The sequence below is a fragment of the Staurois parvus genome, unplaced genomic scaffold (genome assembly GCF_062004578.1).
Source record: "Staurois parvus isolate SC_StPar_1 unplaced genomic scaffold, SC_StPar_1.0 ptg000746l, whole genome shotgun sequence".
Taxonomy (NCBI): domain Eukaryota; kingdom Metazoa; phylum Chordata; class Amphibia; order Anura; family Ranidae; genus Staurois; species Staurois parvus.
This window is the reverse complement of record NW_028318542.1, coordinates 3096022-3113883: the sequence shown is the minus strand read 5'-3', so window position 1 is coordinate 3113883 and position 17862 is coordinate 3096022. Positions and strand designations below refer to the sequence as shown.

The 17862-nt window shown below is 42.0% G+C and overlaps 1 protein-coding gene across 1 annotated transcript in view; it reads left to right on the top strand.

The window, feature by feature from the left end:
• SPTBN4 (spectrin beta, non-erythrocytic 4) overlaps positions 1 to 17862 on the top strand; it is a 240366-nt gene that overhangs the window by 91974 nt on the left and 130530 nt on the right. The window contains exon 19 of the mRNA XM_089654174.1: positions 5603 to 5693. Within this exon, the coding sequence (XP_089510300.1) occupies positions 5603 to 5693 (91 nt within the window). The remainder of the gene's footprint in view (positions 1 to 5602; positions 5694 to 17862) is intronic.

The window sequence follows — 17862 nt, the reverse complement described above, 5'->3', positions numbered from 1 at the left end:
ATATAGTGAATGCAGGGTTCTGAGTTTAGTAACACTTTAAGGGCTTGTTCACACCATGGTTCAGTTTTTCTGCATGCGTTCTGCAAGGACACGACAGCAGTTGATCTCTATATGCCCTGTTCACCCACAACACTAGTGTCACGTGCAGATTTTTTTCTGCGCAGGAATCTGAAACGTGTATAAAACTTATCGAAGCGCACATGAAAACTAATGTAAACTGATGTCTCTGCAAGTGAAATCTGCTTGTCCGTTTCCATCAGTTTTTCTGCACGTATGGTGTGAACGAGGCCTGAGGCTGTACGGATTACATTTCCACAGTCTCTCCTGATGTATTTTATCCCCTAGAAATGTGTCACTTTTTGTTGCCTGTCTCTGGACTGATTGTGTTTTATCAATATCTTTTTGTAAGTGGGGGAACTGGACACAGTATTCTAATGAGGTCTCACTAAAGATTTATATAGGAGAATCAGGACCTCCTTCCTCCTGCTGGGGATCCATCTATTAATAACAAAAGACATATATAAAGGCATCAGGACATTCCTTCATTCTACTGGTGATCCCTCCAGTGATAATTAAAGACCTATATAGGGGAATCAGGACCTCCTTTCTCCTGCTGATGGTCCCTCTAGTAAAAAAAAAGATCTATAAATGGGAAATCAGCACCTCCTTCCACCTACTGACAATCCCTCTGGTGGCAACTAAAGATCTATATATGGGAATCAGGACCTCCTTCCTGCTTTGGGGGATCCCTCTAGTAATAATTAAAGATCTAATAAATTAAATCAGGACCTCCTTCCTCATGCTGGTGATCCCTCTTGTAATAACCTAAAGATCTATACAGTAAAATCAGAAACTAATTCCATCTGCTGGTGAGCCCTCTAGTGATAATAAAGACCTATATACAGTTATCAGGCCTTCTATCCTCCTTAAGGGGATCCCTCTAAAAATAACAAAAGATCTATAAAGTGAAACCAGGACCTCCTTTCTCCTGCTGATGACCCCTCTTGTGGTAACTAAAGATCTATCAAAATTAAATGAGGACCTCCTTCCTCTTGCAGGGCATCCCTCTAATGATAACTAAAGATCTACTGTATATATAGGAATCAGGACCTCCATCCTCCTGCTGATGATCCCTCTGGTGGTAACTAAAGATCTATATATAGGAATCAGGAACTCCTTCCTCCTTTGGGGGATCCCTTTAGCAATAATTAAAGATCTTTAAAGTGAAATCAGGACCTCATTCCTCATGCTGGTGATCCCTCTAGTAATAACTAAAGCTCTATACAGTAAAATCAGGACCTAATTCCATCTGCTGGTGAGCCCTCTAGTGATAATAAAGACCGGTATACAGGAATCAGGCCTTCTATCCTCCTTAACCACTTGCCTACAGGGCACTTATACCCCCCTCCTGCCCAGGCCAATTTCCAGCTTTCAGCGCTGTCACACTTTGAATGACAATTGCGCGGTCATGCAACACTGTACCAATGTGAAATTTTTATCATTTTTTTTAGACAGAGCGTTCTTTTGGTGGTATTTAATCACCTCTGGGATTTTTTTTTTCTTAAACAAACCAAAAACCACTGAAAATATTGAAAAAAAAACGTTCTTTCTTAGTTTCTGTTACACAATTTTGTAAATAAGTGATTTTTTCCTTCACTGATGTGCACTAATGAGGCTGCAGTGATGGGCACTGACAGGCTGCACTGATGGACACTGATAGGTGGCACTGCTGGGCGCTGATGAGGAGGCACTGGTAGGTTGCACTGATGGGCACTGAAAGGCAGCACTGATACATGACACTGATACATGGCACTGATAGGCGGCACTGATAGGCAGCACTGACTGGCACTGATAGGCGGCACTTACTGGCACTGTTAGGCAGCACTGACTGACAGGCGGCACTGACTGGCACTGATAGGCAGCACTGACTGGCACTATAGGCGGCACTGATGCGCACTGATAGGCAACACTGACTGGCACTGATAGGTGGCACTGATTGGCAGCACTGATAGGTGGCACTGATTGGCATTGATAGGTGGCACTGACTGGCATTGATGGGTGACATTGAAAGGCAGCTCAGATGGGCACTGATATGTGGCATTGATGTGCACTGGTATGCACTGATATGTGGCATTGATGTGGCACTGATGAGCACTGACTGCTGGCACTGATGGACACTGACAGGTGGCACTTCTGGGACCACACTGATCATCAGGGCACACTGATCATCAGTGCCCTGATGATCAGTGTACATGTCCCTTCCGCAGAAAGCCAATTACCGGCTCTCCTCTCCTCTCGAGCTGTCAGCGTGACAGCTCGAGAGGAGAGAAATGCCGATAACCGGCATTTCCGTGTTTACATGTGATCAACTGTGATTGGACACAGCTGGTCACATGACCGAGCCGACATCTTCAGCTCTTTCCGTGATCCATGATCTGCTGTGTCCGAAGGACACAGCGCACCGGCGATCGCCGCGCGCTCCCTGAGCCGTGCATGCACGGTGAGAATGGAAGGACGTCATATGATGTCTTATCAGAACGAGAGAACCACCATGCGCCCGTCATTGTACTATTTGGCGGGCAGGAGGTGGTTAAGGGGATCCCTATAAAAATAACAAAAGATCTATAAAGTGAAATCAGGACCTCCTTCCTCCTGCTGGTGACCCCTCTTGTGGTAACTAAAGATCTATAAAAATTAAATGAGGACCTCCTTCCTCTTGCAGGCCATCCCTCTAGTAATAACTAAAGATCTTTCAAGTGAAATCAGGGTCTCCTTCCTCCTGCTGGCGATCCCTCTAGTGATACATCCTAGAATTCTATTTGCTTTTCCCACTGCCAGGCTACACTGTTTGCTAATTTTGCAGTCATCTGAAATATGCACCCCCTAATCTATTTCCTCTGTCATTTTGGCCAACACTGCACCCCCAATATTGTACTCAGAGGATTCTTTTACACTAATTGTATTATTTAATATACCCGTATTTGCCAGCGTATAAGACGACTTTTCAACCCGTGAAAATCTTTTGAAAAGTCGGGGGTCGTCTTATACGCCGGTATACGGCGAGCCGGTGTCAGGGCGGCACTTTTTCGAGGGGCGGCGCCACCCCCCCTCCTCCTCCAACGGACACCAAGTACAGTGGTGGGCAGAGGGGCTGCTGTACCTTACCTGGCTCCGGTCCCGGTCCCACGACGATCCGGTCCAGGAAGCGCGGCTGCTCCTTCTTTCAGTTCGGCCGCTCGATGGTCCCGCCGCCCGCTCGGCTCCGCCTCCTCACCGGTGATTGGGCGCCAGCACTGGAAAGGCACACAGGCGACCAATCACCGCCGAGGAGGCGGAGCCGAACGGCCCCGCGAAAATCAAGCAGCTGAACTGAAAGAAGGAGCAGCCGCTCCTCTCCCCCACTGACACTAACGATGGGGCACTATTCCTCCTCCACACTGACACCAACGGTGAGGCACTGTTCCTCCCCCACTGACACCAACGATGAGGCACTGTTCCTCCTCCACTGACACCAACGACGAGGCACTATTCCTCCCCCACTGACATCAACGATGGGGCAATTTTCCTCCTCCCCACTGACACCAATGATGGGGCAATTTTCTCCCCACTGACACCAATGATGGGGCACTATTCCTCCCCCACTGACACCAACCATGGGGCACTATTCCTCCTCCCCACTGACACCAATGATGGGGCACTATTCCTCCTCCCCACTGACACCAATGATGGGGCACTATTCCTCCCCCACTGACACCAATGATGGGGCACTATTCCTCCCCCACTGGCACCAATGATGGGGCACTTTTCTCCCCACTGACACCAATGATGGAGCACTATTCCTCCCACTGACACTAATGATGGGACACTATTCCTCCCACTGACACCAATGATGGGGCACGATTCTTCCCACTGACACCAATGATGGGGCACTATTCCGCCCACTGACTGATGGGGCACTATTCCTCCCACTGACACTAATGATGGGACACTATTCCTCCCACTGACACTAATGATGGGACACTATTCCTCACACACTGACACTAATGATGGGGCACCATCATTGGTGTCAGTGGGAGGAATAGTGTCCCATCATTGGTATCAGTGGGAGGAATAGCGCCCCATCATTGGTATCAGTGGGAGGAATAGCGCCCCATCATTGGTATCAGTGGGAGGAATAGTGCCCCATCATTAGTGTCAGTGGGAGGAGTAGTGCCTCATCATTGGTATCAGTGGGAGGAATCATGCCCCATCATTGGTGTCAGTGGGAGGAATAGCACCCCATCATTGGAATACCATACTGAAATACCATACCATATTGAAATCAAATCTGATGTTTTTTCATTTTTTTTGGTGTGCGTTGGAAGAGGGGTAGTCTTATACGGCGAGTATAGCTCAAACCCTATATTTTAACAGGAAAAGTAGGGGGTCGTCTTATACGCCCAGTCGTCTTATATGCCGGCAAATACGGTATGTGCTATTGTACACAGTACATATCTTCAGCCTTCATCATGCAAGGTGTGCTCTAAGCCCTTCAACTGCTTTTTACCTTTTAAAGCTTTTTTGAACTTCGCCTTTTAGCCTCGATTCACATCTAACTGTTTTGGAGCTCGAAGCTCCGAAACGCTCAATGAGCCAAATCCAAGCCAAATCCTGGCTCCTCTTCTCAGTCCAGTAACCACATGGGAGGTCATTTCCCATGGGGGCATTTGTGCCTGCCCACGTCCGAGCCCCACTGCTGCATCCATATAGACAGCGGGACAGCAGGTCCCGACCCTGCTCCCTCGTCACTGGCTTTGATTGACAGCACTGGAAGCCTATGGCTCCCGATGACCCAGCAAAGCAAGTGAGACATGGAAGTGAACGGAGAGAGAGCTTCATATGTGCACAGCGCTAGATCGAATGAGGGCTCAGATAAGTATGGGGGGGGTCAGGCCAAAATCAGTGCAAGGAATGCAATAAAGTAAAAAATGTTTAGGCTTTAGAACCACTAAAGTGTTTTTAAACCTTGTTTTTTGGGGGATTTGTTATTTAAAATAACAAACATGTCTATATTTACCTGCTCTGTACAATGATTTTGCACAGAGCAGCCCCGATCCTCCTCCTCTGGGGTCCCCCGCTGGTGCTCCTGGTCCCTTCGCTTCGGCAGCTGCCAACAGGGAATGACACTGATGCCCACTGAGAAAGTGGATGACAGGTCTGTGTCCACTGTGCTGATGCAGAGCGGACACAGACCATTGTTTTCTATGGGGCGGTCAGATGGAAATGGACCGCCTGTCCATTTTCATCCAACTGTCATCTGATCCAGTCTGCCAGACGGATGGGGATCTCCATCTGTGTGTTTTTAGCATACAGGATTGGATCAGACGCCGGCGGGTGTCAGTGGACACATGATACTGACACCCGCCAATCCATAGAGAGCTATGGATGGTCCAAACAGGTCAGCCTGAAAAACTGACAGGCGGACCCGATTGGACCATCAGTGTGAAAGGGGCCTTACAGAGGGGAGCCCTTAAAACTAGCAAGAGAGACTGTCTTTTTAAGGATCAGTAACTGTTCAAATATGTGTAAATGTTGCAACTTTATCCTTGATTTTTGTCCCCAGGTGTCAGCGTAACATGGCGCTTGCACAGAAATGGCTACAGAGACTGAAAGATCATTTGCAACTTCAACACTTTCTGCAAGACTGCAATGAGGTAAGCCTATATTTTATCCTTGGGATCGTTATGAGAAGTGCCTGCTGAAAAGAGTTTATGTTCTGGGATGTAATTTGCTAGTGCAGTGATGGACAAAATAAAGGTGAATTTGGAATCAGTCCATCAAATTTAAGAGCCTTCACAATTTTTTAAAAGAACCAAAGAAGATATACATTTATTGTCTTTAATAAAACAGGTCGCTTAAGGGTAGGTACCAATGGAAATGTTTTCTTTGTAAAAATTTGTATTGCCCTTTATTCCAAGCAGAACATGTACAACAATAGATAACATTTCTCCTGCTGTATGGTATTGAACGTTTCTTCTTAGAACTGGTAAGCAGGGGTCCAAATACGCAGCACTATAAATGGTAGACATGCCGTGTGCTCCTGCATTCAGAACCTGCGAGTATTGTGTTCTAGAAGGAGAATGTTAATGCATATGTGAGTTTCCTTTAACATCATCACCGCCTCCTCCTCTACCTACAGTTTTCCAGGGCTCCCACATTTACAGTGAAATTATTACTACTTGTGTTTTATCCAGTATTTAAAGTGAAACAGTTCTTTGTCAGTGTAGAGATCTTGCCATAATGTACATGTATGAGGGTTAGACAAAAATATGGAAACACTACCTGATATTCAGGTGTGAAAATTATTACATGTTTCGCGTTGAAAGCGGACGTAATGTAACATTCTTTTGCTTCCGCTGTGTGATGAGACACCTAGCTAACAGATAGAAAGCTTCACTTTCATCATTCGCTGCATATGCTGTTAGTAATACGGAGTCATGTCAGAGCTTCCTGAGTCTCAAAGAGGGCAAATTGTTGATACCTGTTTTTCAGTATGCAAAATCGGGATGGGAAAAAGCTTCACTTTCATCATACGCTGCATATGCTGTTAGTAATACGGAGTCACGTCAGAGCTTACTTAGCTTCAAAGAGGGCAAATTGTTGATGCCTGCAAAATCAGGAGGGACCACAGTCCTAAACTGTATTTATTGGGCTGATGGATACTGACTTCTGCACTGGATGATGATGTTGGGCAGCACAGTGGCTAAATGGTTAGCACTTCCACCTGGCAGTACTAGGGTCGCTGGTTCAAATCCCAACCACGGGCCTACCTGCCTGGAGTTTGCATGTTCTCCCTGTGCCTGCGTGGGTTTCCTCCGGGTACTCTGGTTTCCTCCCACACTCCAAAGACATGCTGTTAGGTGAATTGGATCCTGTCTAAATTGTCCCTAGTATGTGTATGTATGGATGTGAGTTAGGGACCTTAGATTGTACACCCCTTGAGGGTTAGGGAATGATGTACATGTATAATATATGTATAAAGCGCTGCGTAAATTGACGGCGCTATATAAGTAACTGAAATAAATAAAAATAAAAAAAATAAATGATAATGTCTCCTTGGGGAGTCCCCTTTTCGTATCAGTGTACTCCTCTTCACATCTGAGTCCTCCCACCACCTTCGCATCAGAGTCACTTTACTTTATATCACAGTCCGCCATCACATCAACACCCCACCCCCCCTTCACTTTAGAGTCCCCTGTTACATAAAAGTCTCTCTTTCACTTAGGAGTCCAGTTATCACATCAGATTTTCCCCTTCACATCACAGTCTCTCCATTACATCAGAGTCCCCCTTCAAAAAAGTGTCCCCATATTATATCAACATTCTTCCTTCACATAACAAGCCCTCATCATACCAGAGTTCTCCCCATCATATCAGAGTTCTTCCCTTCAGATTTGAGTCCCTTTACTTAATTATAGAGTCCCCTTCACATTAGAATCCCCCCAGCATGCCTGAACTGAAGCAGGATTTGCACCCTCTTCTGAATGCCTTCCTGGATCAATGTGATCTGTTTCCAAGGTGTATAATAATAATTATTAAAAAGGTGTGAGAGTTGGACACTTATGGGCCAGGAAAGTGGCAGCTGGTTAAAAGAGGAAATAGAGAATCAATAGATAAGGGGACACTGGGGAGGAGGAGGGGGAGGTAAGCGGCCATGGGCAGAGTCGAACCCCTATAGAGGGATCAAAAGTAGAACATGATCCAAAGGTATGGGAAGCCTGGGGGGGTGGGGAGACGGGAGAGGACGGGATTTGGGTGGGAGGGAGGGAGGGGAGGAGGTATTGGGTCAATACTCTGCAGGACAGAAGGGATAGAGAGGAAGAGGCAATCTGGAAGAGAGATGGAGTTAATTGGGAACAATGGAAGAAATACAGTTTATAACTTATAATGTGAACGGGCTGAGTTGTCCAGGGAAGAGATTTAGGATGTTTAATGAGTTACATCACAGGGCGACGTCAGTGGTATTTTTACAGGAGACGCACTTTGAGATAGAAGCAAACGTGAAATTGAAATCCAAACATTACCCAATATGGTACTATGCAGATTCTCCAATTAAAAGAGCAAAAGGGGTTGCAATAGGTTTGGCAAAGAATATGAGATTTGAGCTGGAGGATAGGAAAACCGACCCGGAGGGGAGGTTTTTATTCTTAAAGGGTAGACTTCAGGGGATTGAGTGTACTTTAGCCAATATATACTGCCCAAATAAAAACCCGGAGATGTATATGAAGGGTCTGTTGAAAAAACTAATGGAGTTTAAAAAAGGGCGTTTGATATTGGCTGGAGACCTCAATTTCTGTATGGACCCACAAAGGGATAATACCTCTTCTGTGCAGAGAGAGGGGAGTAGGTCTCTGAGAGCTTTGAAAAAAGTGATGCATGAACATCAACTAGTGGACACTTGGAGAATAACACATATGAAAGACAGAGACTATACCTTCTTCTCTAACGCACATGAAATATACTCGAGATTAGATTACATCTTAATAGACCATCAACTTATAGATCATCTGGTTAAAATTGACATAGAGACAAGGACGTTCTCGGATCATGCTCCGGTCGTAATGAAAATGAGATGGGGAAGAAGGTGGACTGGAGGATTAGGGTGGAGGTTAAATGAGGCTCTTCTTCTGGATGAGGATGTAGTGCAGAAAATTGAGAACGAGATTAAGGTATACTTTAGGGAGAACGAAACAGAGGAAGTATCAACAGCTACAGTTTGGGAAAGCCATAAGGTATTCATAAGAGGAATCTTGATAGCGGCAGGAGCAAGGAAGAAAAAGGAAAGAAGAGAGAGGGTTAGTGGGCTATTAAAAGATATATTGGACTTGGAGCAGATTCATAAGAAGAAAATAACAAAAGATACGAGACAGAAGTTATTGGATAAAAAAGATGAGCTAGAGAGGTTGATGGATGAGGAGAAGAGAAGAGTATACAACAGGGTTTTGAACGAGAGATATAGATGGGGAGACAGACCAGGAAGATATCTAATGAGAGCTCTGAATAAAAAGAAAAATAGGAACTATATAGAAAAGATAAAAAGTTCAAAGGGGCAGTTGGTCCATTCAAATAAAGAGATTACTAAAGTGTTTACGGAGTATTACAAAAAGTTATATAATATTAGTCCCCAAGGCCCTTTAAAAGAAGCTCAAGAGGGAATTAATGAAAAAAAGAGGACATACTTAGAAAATGCGGGATTACCAAAACTAAGTGAATCACAGTTGAACTCCCTAGACACAGAAATTTCCCAGGAAGAAATTAAAATAGCATTAAATAGCACAGGGGGAGGAAAAAGCCCAGGTCCAGATGGTTATACAGTTAAGTACTATAAGAAATTCAGTGAAGTTCTGTTACCCAAGTTGGAGAAATATATGAATGCTCTGGGAGGTGGGATGGAAGTGAGGAGAGAATCCCTACAGGCCCATGTAGTACTCATTCACAAGGAGGGAAAAGATCCATCTCAGTGCTCCAGCTATAGACCTATCTCATTATTGAACACCGACACCAAACTGTATGCAAAGGTGTTAGCAAACAGGTTGAGGGATCTGATGCCTGAATGGATCCATCGAGACCAGGTGGGCTTTGTACCGGGGAGAGAAGGTAGAGATAACGGCTTGAGAACCCTGATGCTTATTCAGAAAAGTAGAAAAGGGAAAGCCCCGGTGGTGCTCCTGTCAATTGATGCAGAGAAGGCATTTGATAGAGTGGACTGGGGCTTTATGATGGACAACTTAAAAGTGCTGGGGATAGGTGATAGAATGCGAGAGTGGATAAGTAAATTATATAGGGAGCCCACTGCAATCATCACGGTAAATGGAGAGAGATCAGAACCCATCGGAATGTCTAATGGTACAAGACAGGGCTGCCCACTGTCCCCTCTGCTGTATGTATTGTCACTCGAACCTCTGTTGTCAATAATAAGGAAGAGTGGATCGGTAAAGGGAATTCAGATAGAATCCATAGAACATAAGGTAGCGGCCTTTGCAGACGACTTATTGTTCTATGTGGGGAATCCCCGAATAACTCTCCCAAATATAATGAAGATTCTGAAGGAGTACGGTGAACTATCAAATTTAAAAATTAACCCAACGAAAACAGAGATCCTAAATATTAATATATCAAAGAATGAAAAAGAAAAACTACAAAAAGAGTTCCCCTTTGTATGGAGAGAAAAAGAGATAAAATACCTAGGAATAAAACTCACTGCCTCATCTAAGCATTTGTATAGATTAAACTATATCTCTTTGATAAATGAGATTAGGGAAGATTTAAAAAGACTAGAAGGAGGAAACCCATCCTGGATAGGACGTATAAACCTAGTCAAAATGGTAATTATGCCTAAAATACTGTATAGATTTCAAATGGTACCAATTAAAATTCCAGAAGCCTTCTTTAAGATAATGAAAAAAATATTAACAAGATACATATGGAAGAATAAAAAACCTAGAATAGCATATGAAATATTGAGTAGGACTAAAGAGAAAGGAGGTTTGGGTCTACCAGATGTCAAGAGATACTATAAAGCAGTGGTTTTAGCAAGAATATATGATTGGACATTTAATCACAAGGGGAAAAGTTGGGTAACAATTGAAAATGATCTTAGTGGTATTAGATTGAGTCAGACGATATGGATTCCACCACAGTTTAGGGGAATTAAAGAAAGCACAAGTATATACACTCTAAATGTTTTTAGAGTATGGGACAATTTACACAAAAATATGAAATGGGAATTTAATTCTATATTAATGCCTCTCACAAATACTGAGTACTTTCCTCCGGGAAAGAATAAGATATCAGGGAGATGGTTTAGAAAAGAGGATACACAACTGAGAGATGTTCTGGTGGAGGGGGAATTGAGACCACTTAAAGATTTAATAGAGAAGAAGGGAGATATTTTTATTAGAATAGATGAGTGGAAATATCATCAGTTGAAATGTTTTATTGGAAATCTACCGAAACCTCTGAGAACAAAACAGGAGTGGAATATGTTTGAAAGGTTGTTAGAGACACGAGGGGATGGGAAGCACGGTATTTCAAAAGTGTACAGAATACTTACAGAATTAGACACAAACACAAAATTAATTTTTATCACAAATTGGGAAAGGGACATGGGAGTTGGGTTAGACGAAGATAGACAGAGAAAGATGTTTAGATTGATACACGATAATGTTAGTATGAGAGAGGTAGAGGTTAATTATAAGTGTGTGACACGATGGCACATTACACCGAGTGTAGAGCACAAGATGAATGGGGAAAACTCAAATATGTGCTGGAGAGGATGTGGAGAGATTGGCACGGTGATTCACATATGGTGGGAATGTCCGAAAATCCAGGCTTTTTGGAAGATAATAGTCAAATTGATTAAAGAAATAACTGAAATTGACATAGGGTTAGACCCAACGACGTGCCTCCTACACAATGTTGAGACATCTGTAAATAAATATAAAGATTCAGGTATTTGGTACCTCTTGAATGCGGCGAAGGGATTGATACCCAAGTTTTGGCGGAAAGTCGAGGTACCGAATGAGGAAGACTGGATCAATAGAGTAAACCAGATAAGTAGAATGGAAAGATCATACCATATGCAGGAAGATAGGATGAGAGTTTATTTTAGGAGATGGGAAAAGTGGGAAAGAGCAGGATTGAAAGAGAAATATAGGAAAATTTGAACTAGGATGTTAGCAAAAAATCAACAAGCCTCAAGAGATTAGATTGGGTTAGAGTCTGCAGAGGGGGAGGCGGGGGGAAGTGGGGGGGGGAGGGAGGGGTAGTGGGATGGGAAAGAAAAGAGTTTTTAGTAAGGGAAAGGTAGAAATATTACAAATGTCTATTTGTATGAGAATTATTACCCTTTTTGGGTTTGTTTTCTTTTGTATTAACATGAAAAATTTAATAAATGCTTAAATTAAAAAAAAAAAAAAAAAAAAAGGTGTGAGTGCTGCACCATAGCAGCGAATGATGCTGTGCATCCTGGTTGCCCCCCTGCACCATGGAAATTAATGATGTATTGCAGCAGGTAGGGCCAGAAAGCATTGCAGTAAGGGTGGGATGGGGGGTACAGCCTACCCCTGCACCCTTTAGATTTGGCTCTGGTTTCTACAAACGTTTGGCCATATAATATGTGTTTTACAGTTCTCAAGGTACTAAGTGTAGATTAATGAGAAAAAATTGAATGTAAATAACTGTAGTATCGGGCTGCAACATAACAAAACTGAAAAAGTAAAGAGGGTCTGAATATTATTAATGTACTGTATCCAGTAGCTGAGCTCAAGGTTGTCCCTTTTCTGTTCTGAGATCATCTCAGCAGCTATGGTTGGCTCTGTTGGTTTTGTGCCTAATGATAGTTGATCAACTGTTTGTTGAATAAATATTTTTGACTGTAATATATATTAATCATTATTAGGGCACACAAAAATAACAAACACCACAATTTCTACTAAATTTAAAATATAAAACTGTACTAAGTTAATAAAGAACAAATTTACAGTATGTTGACTTAAACTTATAGGGTAATACATACCATCTTTGGTGCAGTAGGAGTTTGTGTATGTCTGTGCATTGTAATTGTATGTAGGTTATGTGTGTGCAGGTGTGTTGTGTAGGTGTGTTGATGTTTTTTTAACTTATTTTTTTTATATTTTTTTTTTTTTCTGACACAAAGTTCTTGTGATGCCCAATGTTAAATATATTACCTATATTATGAAAGCTAAAACCTAAAAAACCCACCATGGTCATTATGGGACCTCATTTTCACAATTAGATCCTCCACTAATTTAAAAATATGAATGCAGCAAGAGAAGATGCTTCTTTTTTAATACCCAAGATGGAGGGTGGGCTTGGGAACTCTAGTGGGTAATCCCATGAAATATAGGTATTCAGTTGGCTCCAGTTAGAAAATATATTTTTTTGGGTGGGGGGGCAATTCAATTTTTTTTTAAGGTTACAAATCTATTTGTCTGAAATCTTTATTTTGCAAATTAGAATTTCCGTGGGTACTTCCATGGTACTTGGGTTGGAGTGAATGCTGGAGCCACTTATTTGATTTACTAATTTGTGTGTATTAATTTCAACTTGAGCTACTGAAGTTTGTAAACATTTTTTTTCTCAATAGAAACTAGAAAGAGTAAGAAAAATGTGTAAATGGCTTAAAGCTACTCCTGCTGCCCAAAAAGCACAATACAAAATCTTTAAGTTTATATAAAAGCACATTTGTTTTAGTTTTGAATAGGGTAGGGAATGGATAAGATCCCTGTCAGGTTTTTTTCTCCATCTGTGTCCAATTTAGGGGGTTGAAGAGATTCCTATTGCAGATATACAGCAGATCTCTTCAAAGAGAGGGGATATTTCCTATTAGGCAGTTGTTTGCAGAATCGGTTTTCCCATTAGAAGATATCCCCACACCTTCTGTTTCTGTTGAAACTCAAAAATATTTCCTTTGTTATACGTCTTTATACCAAACTATCCCTCTTCGCAGATCTTTTGTTTTACGTCAGGCAACCATACATATTAATACCAACTATAATAACAAAATTTAAATGTTTCAGCTTCTGAAGTTCATTTATAGAAAAAAAACAACAAATGTTCATTATCCACTTCCAAGAAAGCCTTCTACAAATTAGCTTTTAGATTGTAAGCTCCAACGAGCAGGGCCCTCTGATTCCTCCTGTATTGAATTGTTATGTAACTGTGCTGTTTGCCCTCACATTGTAAAGCGCTGCACAAACTGTTGGCTGTATATAAATCCTGTATAGTAATAATAACTTTCCTTTTTAGGGTTTGCACATGCTCCCTGAAATATTTAGGAATACAGATCCTGTCTGATACTTCACAGCTATTCACTGTTGCTTACCTAACTTATTTCCTACAATCAACATTGACATAAAAAACTGCAGAGGGGCCTTTACAAGGTTATATGGGAATCTACTTTCTTGCAGACTAAACCGCAAGATACTCTGCATTCCCAAATCAAATGAGGGAGCAAATGCTCCAGATATCTTCTTATACCAAGCTTTCCAGAATCATAGAATGGTTCCACAACTGCTCTTCCAGGTCTCAGACTGATTAAGATCAATCTCTAGTCCCTTTAGACATTTTATAGATCCACCCTGGACAGAACTGAAGTTCCAAGTCCCATCATTCCCTCTACCTTTCATTACATGCCATTTTCTTAAAGGCTGGGATAAGGTCCTACACACAAGATCTCCTCTTATGTGGGTTGAATGACTCCTCTAATTAATAACCTAGCCTATTCTCTTGTAATGCACCTGCTCAAATTGCTATAATGGGACAAAACAATGCACCATAGGCTGGTGCAAATTCTCCATAGAGGCACTCTACCGCCCCTCTCCTTATACCAACAGCTACCCCTGTAACATTATCCCAATGGCTGAATAAAATCACAAAAAATGGGCTGGTCATGGAGGGGGTAAAACCTTCTGGAGGGCAAGTGGATATACATACCTGCATGGCATAGGAAGCCTTCAGAAAACCCAAGAATTCTTAACAATCTTAGACTAAATCCTGTTAATAACACGGACTTGGCCATGATGAATGTACATGTGAATACAACCACCCCTACCCTTACCCTCCCCAATATCCACCCTGTTTTTTTTTTTTCTTTTCCCCTTCGCTCTTACTTTGCCTTTCTATGCTCTTCTTCATCACCTAATTTCTTCTCTATCTGTTCTAGGGGTTACGGGTGAAGGAGATACTCCCTGCTTTCCACTTTTTTCCCATTTCCCATTTATGATTGCCTATTCTGAACATACTAATTTATTTTATGCAAACATACAATGTAGATTCAGTTGTTATCCCTTTATTGAATTCTGTTTTGAGCATTTTACTTTACATGCATACACTTTAATATGAAATATTTTTCACTTTCATGATTTAAAAAAATAAACATTACGTTAATAGTTCTAAAAGTAATTAAAAATAGATTCCCTTCAAAAGGTTCTTTATTTTCATTGAGATTTGCATTAAAAAGCTTAGGTAAAATGTCAGGCAGCATGTTGTAACAGCTGACAATGCAATCTGTTCTCTCTTCATTCAGACTTTTGCACATAACATTAGATAACTGCACAGAGATCATTCATACTCTGATGTTGGGTGCTTAACACATGTCCAAGACACCTATCATGAATATTGAAGAACAGTGTGCATTCATTTGTGCACCCTGTGATACGTCATACTGGCAGTGTCTGGCCATGCCAGGCGTGCCTGTTCATCGTATTTAGACAGAAGCAGACTATTCGTTCATGTCACGTTGACCTCTTAAACTGGCCACATGTATTACATCTTGATTGAACAATCTCATTTGGATTTACTGACTACTATGCAGTGCAAGGACCTCCCTGAGTGCATAATAAATAGAATAGATTTGGGTATGGCCTTGTAATACATAGAGATATGGCCTTGTAGCGCACAGTTGTTTGTAAATCTAGAGTAGATTGTATGGAAGTTGGATTCAGGTATGGCCTTTTAGTACATAGTTGTTGGGAAATCTAAAGAAGATTATGTGGAAAATGTACAATTAGGTTGTACATCTGTTTGTGTAGTCAGCTTAAGGCCAGGTTCCCACCCGTTCGGTTTTGCATTTTGAGTTTTCCAGGATCGCAGTGCATGCCATTTATCATGATCTCCTACGGATCACGTTCACATCTATGCCTTTTTTTGTGAGTATGTCTTTTGGAAAAGGTCAGGGACTTCTTTTCCCACAGTAGTTTGCATTTTTAGTCCAATAGACTTCAATGAAAATGCATATAAAATGCAAGTGCTGCGTTTTGCATGCGTTTTTGATGCGTTTTGTGTTTTTAATTTTCCCTGCAACAAGTTAGCCAAAAAAGAAAAAATAGAAACACAAAATGTATAAAAAATGCATCAGAACTCATGTGCAAAAACACAAAACGCATGGCAAAAAGCACTGCAGAAACAGATCAAACGCAGAATGAATAGGTGTGAACCTAGTGTAAAGTGGTTCTAAAGGCTGAAGGTTTTTTACCTTCATGCATTCATGCTGAGCCCCCTCTGATCCAGCGATGTTCACAAGAACCTCGGCTGTATGGGGACTCTCCCTCCTCACTGGCTGAAACAGCAGTGGGAGCACTTTGACTCCCGCTGCTGTCGATCACAGCCTGTTAGCCAATGAGGAGAGAGGGGGAGGGAGCTACGGCTCCATGTGTTTTATGGACCCTTAGGACAGCAGCTCAGGAGCGAACATGTAGCTGTGTGCAAGCCTACTGCACAGAGCAGGTAAATATGACATTTTTTTTTTTTTAATTAATAAAAATTAAAAAAAAAGAACCCACAACACTTTAGTATCACTTTAGAGTCTATAGTTTGAAGAGGTTGGGATAGCTTCTACTAGTGAAAAAAAATTATATGAAATGCTGCAACTGAAGCTGATCATACATGTTCCAACATATTTGTACAATAACACTTAGGTTTAACAATAAAAAAGGAGGTTTAGCGGTTTACATAATGAGACGTACAGTACGTTTAATGATTTATGAAGGTAGTCACTTGCATTACATAGATTTCTTTTCAATAGTGTTTATTAGTTTTGTCATAGAAAGAGGTATTACAGAACAGTTCAAAGGAATTTTGCATCCATTTCTCAGCAAATTATAGCCAATCTTAACAGGCACAAATAATATACAAAAAAACAACATTCCAAAACAATCATCAGTCACTAATAGTAAAACGGGGTCCCAAATGGGACTCGAGGATGCTAAGTTAACAAAACAAACATTTGTCAGAACATATGTTGAAGACAGTTGCAATCCGTGTGATGCGATGGGCTCCCTCTAACTCTCCTCAGACAAGGAGTTGGGGGGGGGGGGAGCCCCTCAGGGCCTTAAGCTAACTGAGCCTGAAAGAAAATTAGGAAGAAGAGGAAGTAAGGGAGAAAAGTGTAGAGAGAGAGAGAGAGGAAAGGAAAAAAAAAGAGGGGGGGAGGACAAGAAGCAGAATTCAAGATGTAGGATGTGCACCCTCTGTGGATTCAACACATTTCCCTCAGTCCTACCTAAGAGGGTCCTGAGAGATATTACATCCAGGGATCCCAAGTTTTCTCAAGGTAGGCCACCCTATCATGCAGAATGTCAGTCATACATTCATTGACCATTATCCAGGTTAGTTTGGCCTTTAGGCGGCCGAAGGGAACCGTGAGGGATTTCCAAGACCGCTTGATGGATTTTCTGGCAGCAGTAACTATAAACGCAATCACGTGTCTCACATATCCAGATATTTCTTCCACCGGTTTCCCTGTTGTGGAGACTTGGGAAGATTCACCTGGGTATGTGAATATTTAAAATTTTAGGTGCGGATCCAAAACCTCTTTACTTTGCAACAGGTCCACCGCCTGTGGAAAGCTGCCTCTCTACCATTCCAGTTAGATTTGAGCACAGAGATAATATCTACCAGTCGCCTCATTTGATCAGGTGCTTGTCTATTGGGAACAAAGCCTACCTGATCTGGATGAATGTAGCCAGCAAGAAATGAATTTAATCCATTTGCTGATATATTGGTCATAATTTTGAGGTCTAATTAATAAGGGAGCTTGGGTGGTAGTTTTGCACACTCCCCATGATCCTTGCCTGGTTTGGGTATAATGTGTATGAATGCATTGTTTTCAGAATGGGAAAGTGGGGTGCCCTGATGAATATCGTTAAAGAAGGAGCATAAGTGGGGAGTCAATACCTCCGAATATTTTTTATAGCAATGGTGCTAAAAAACGTCCGGTCCCGACACCTTGGAGGGCTTAAGTCTTTTTATGGCTTTAGCCACTTCCGTTTCCATAAATTCCTGTTCCATTAGCTCCATGTC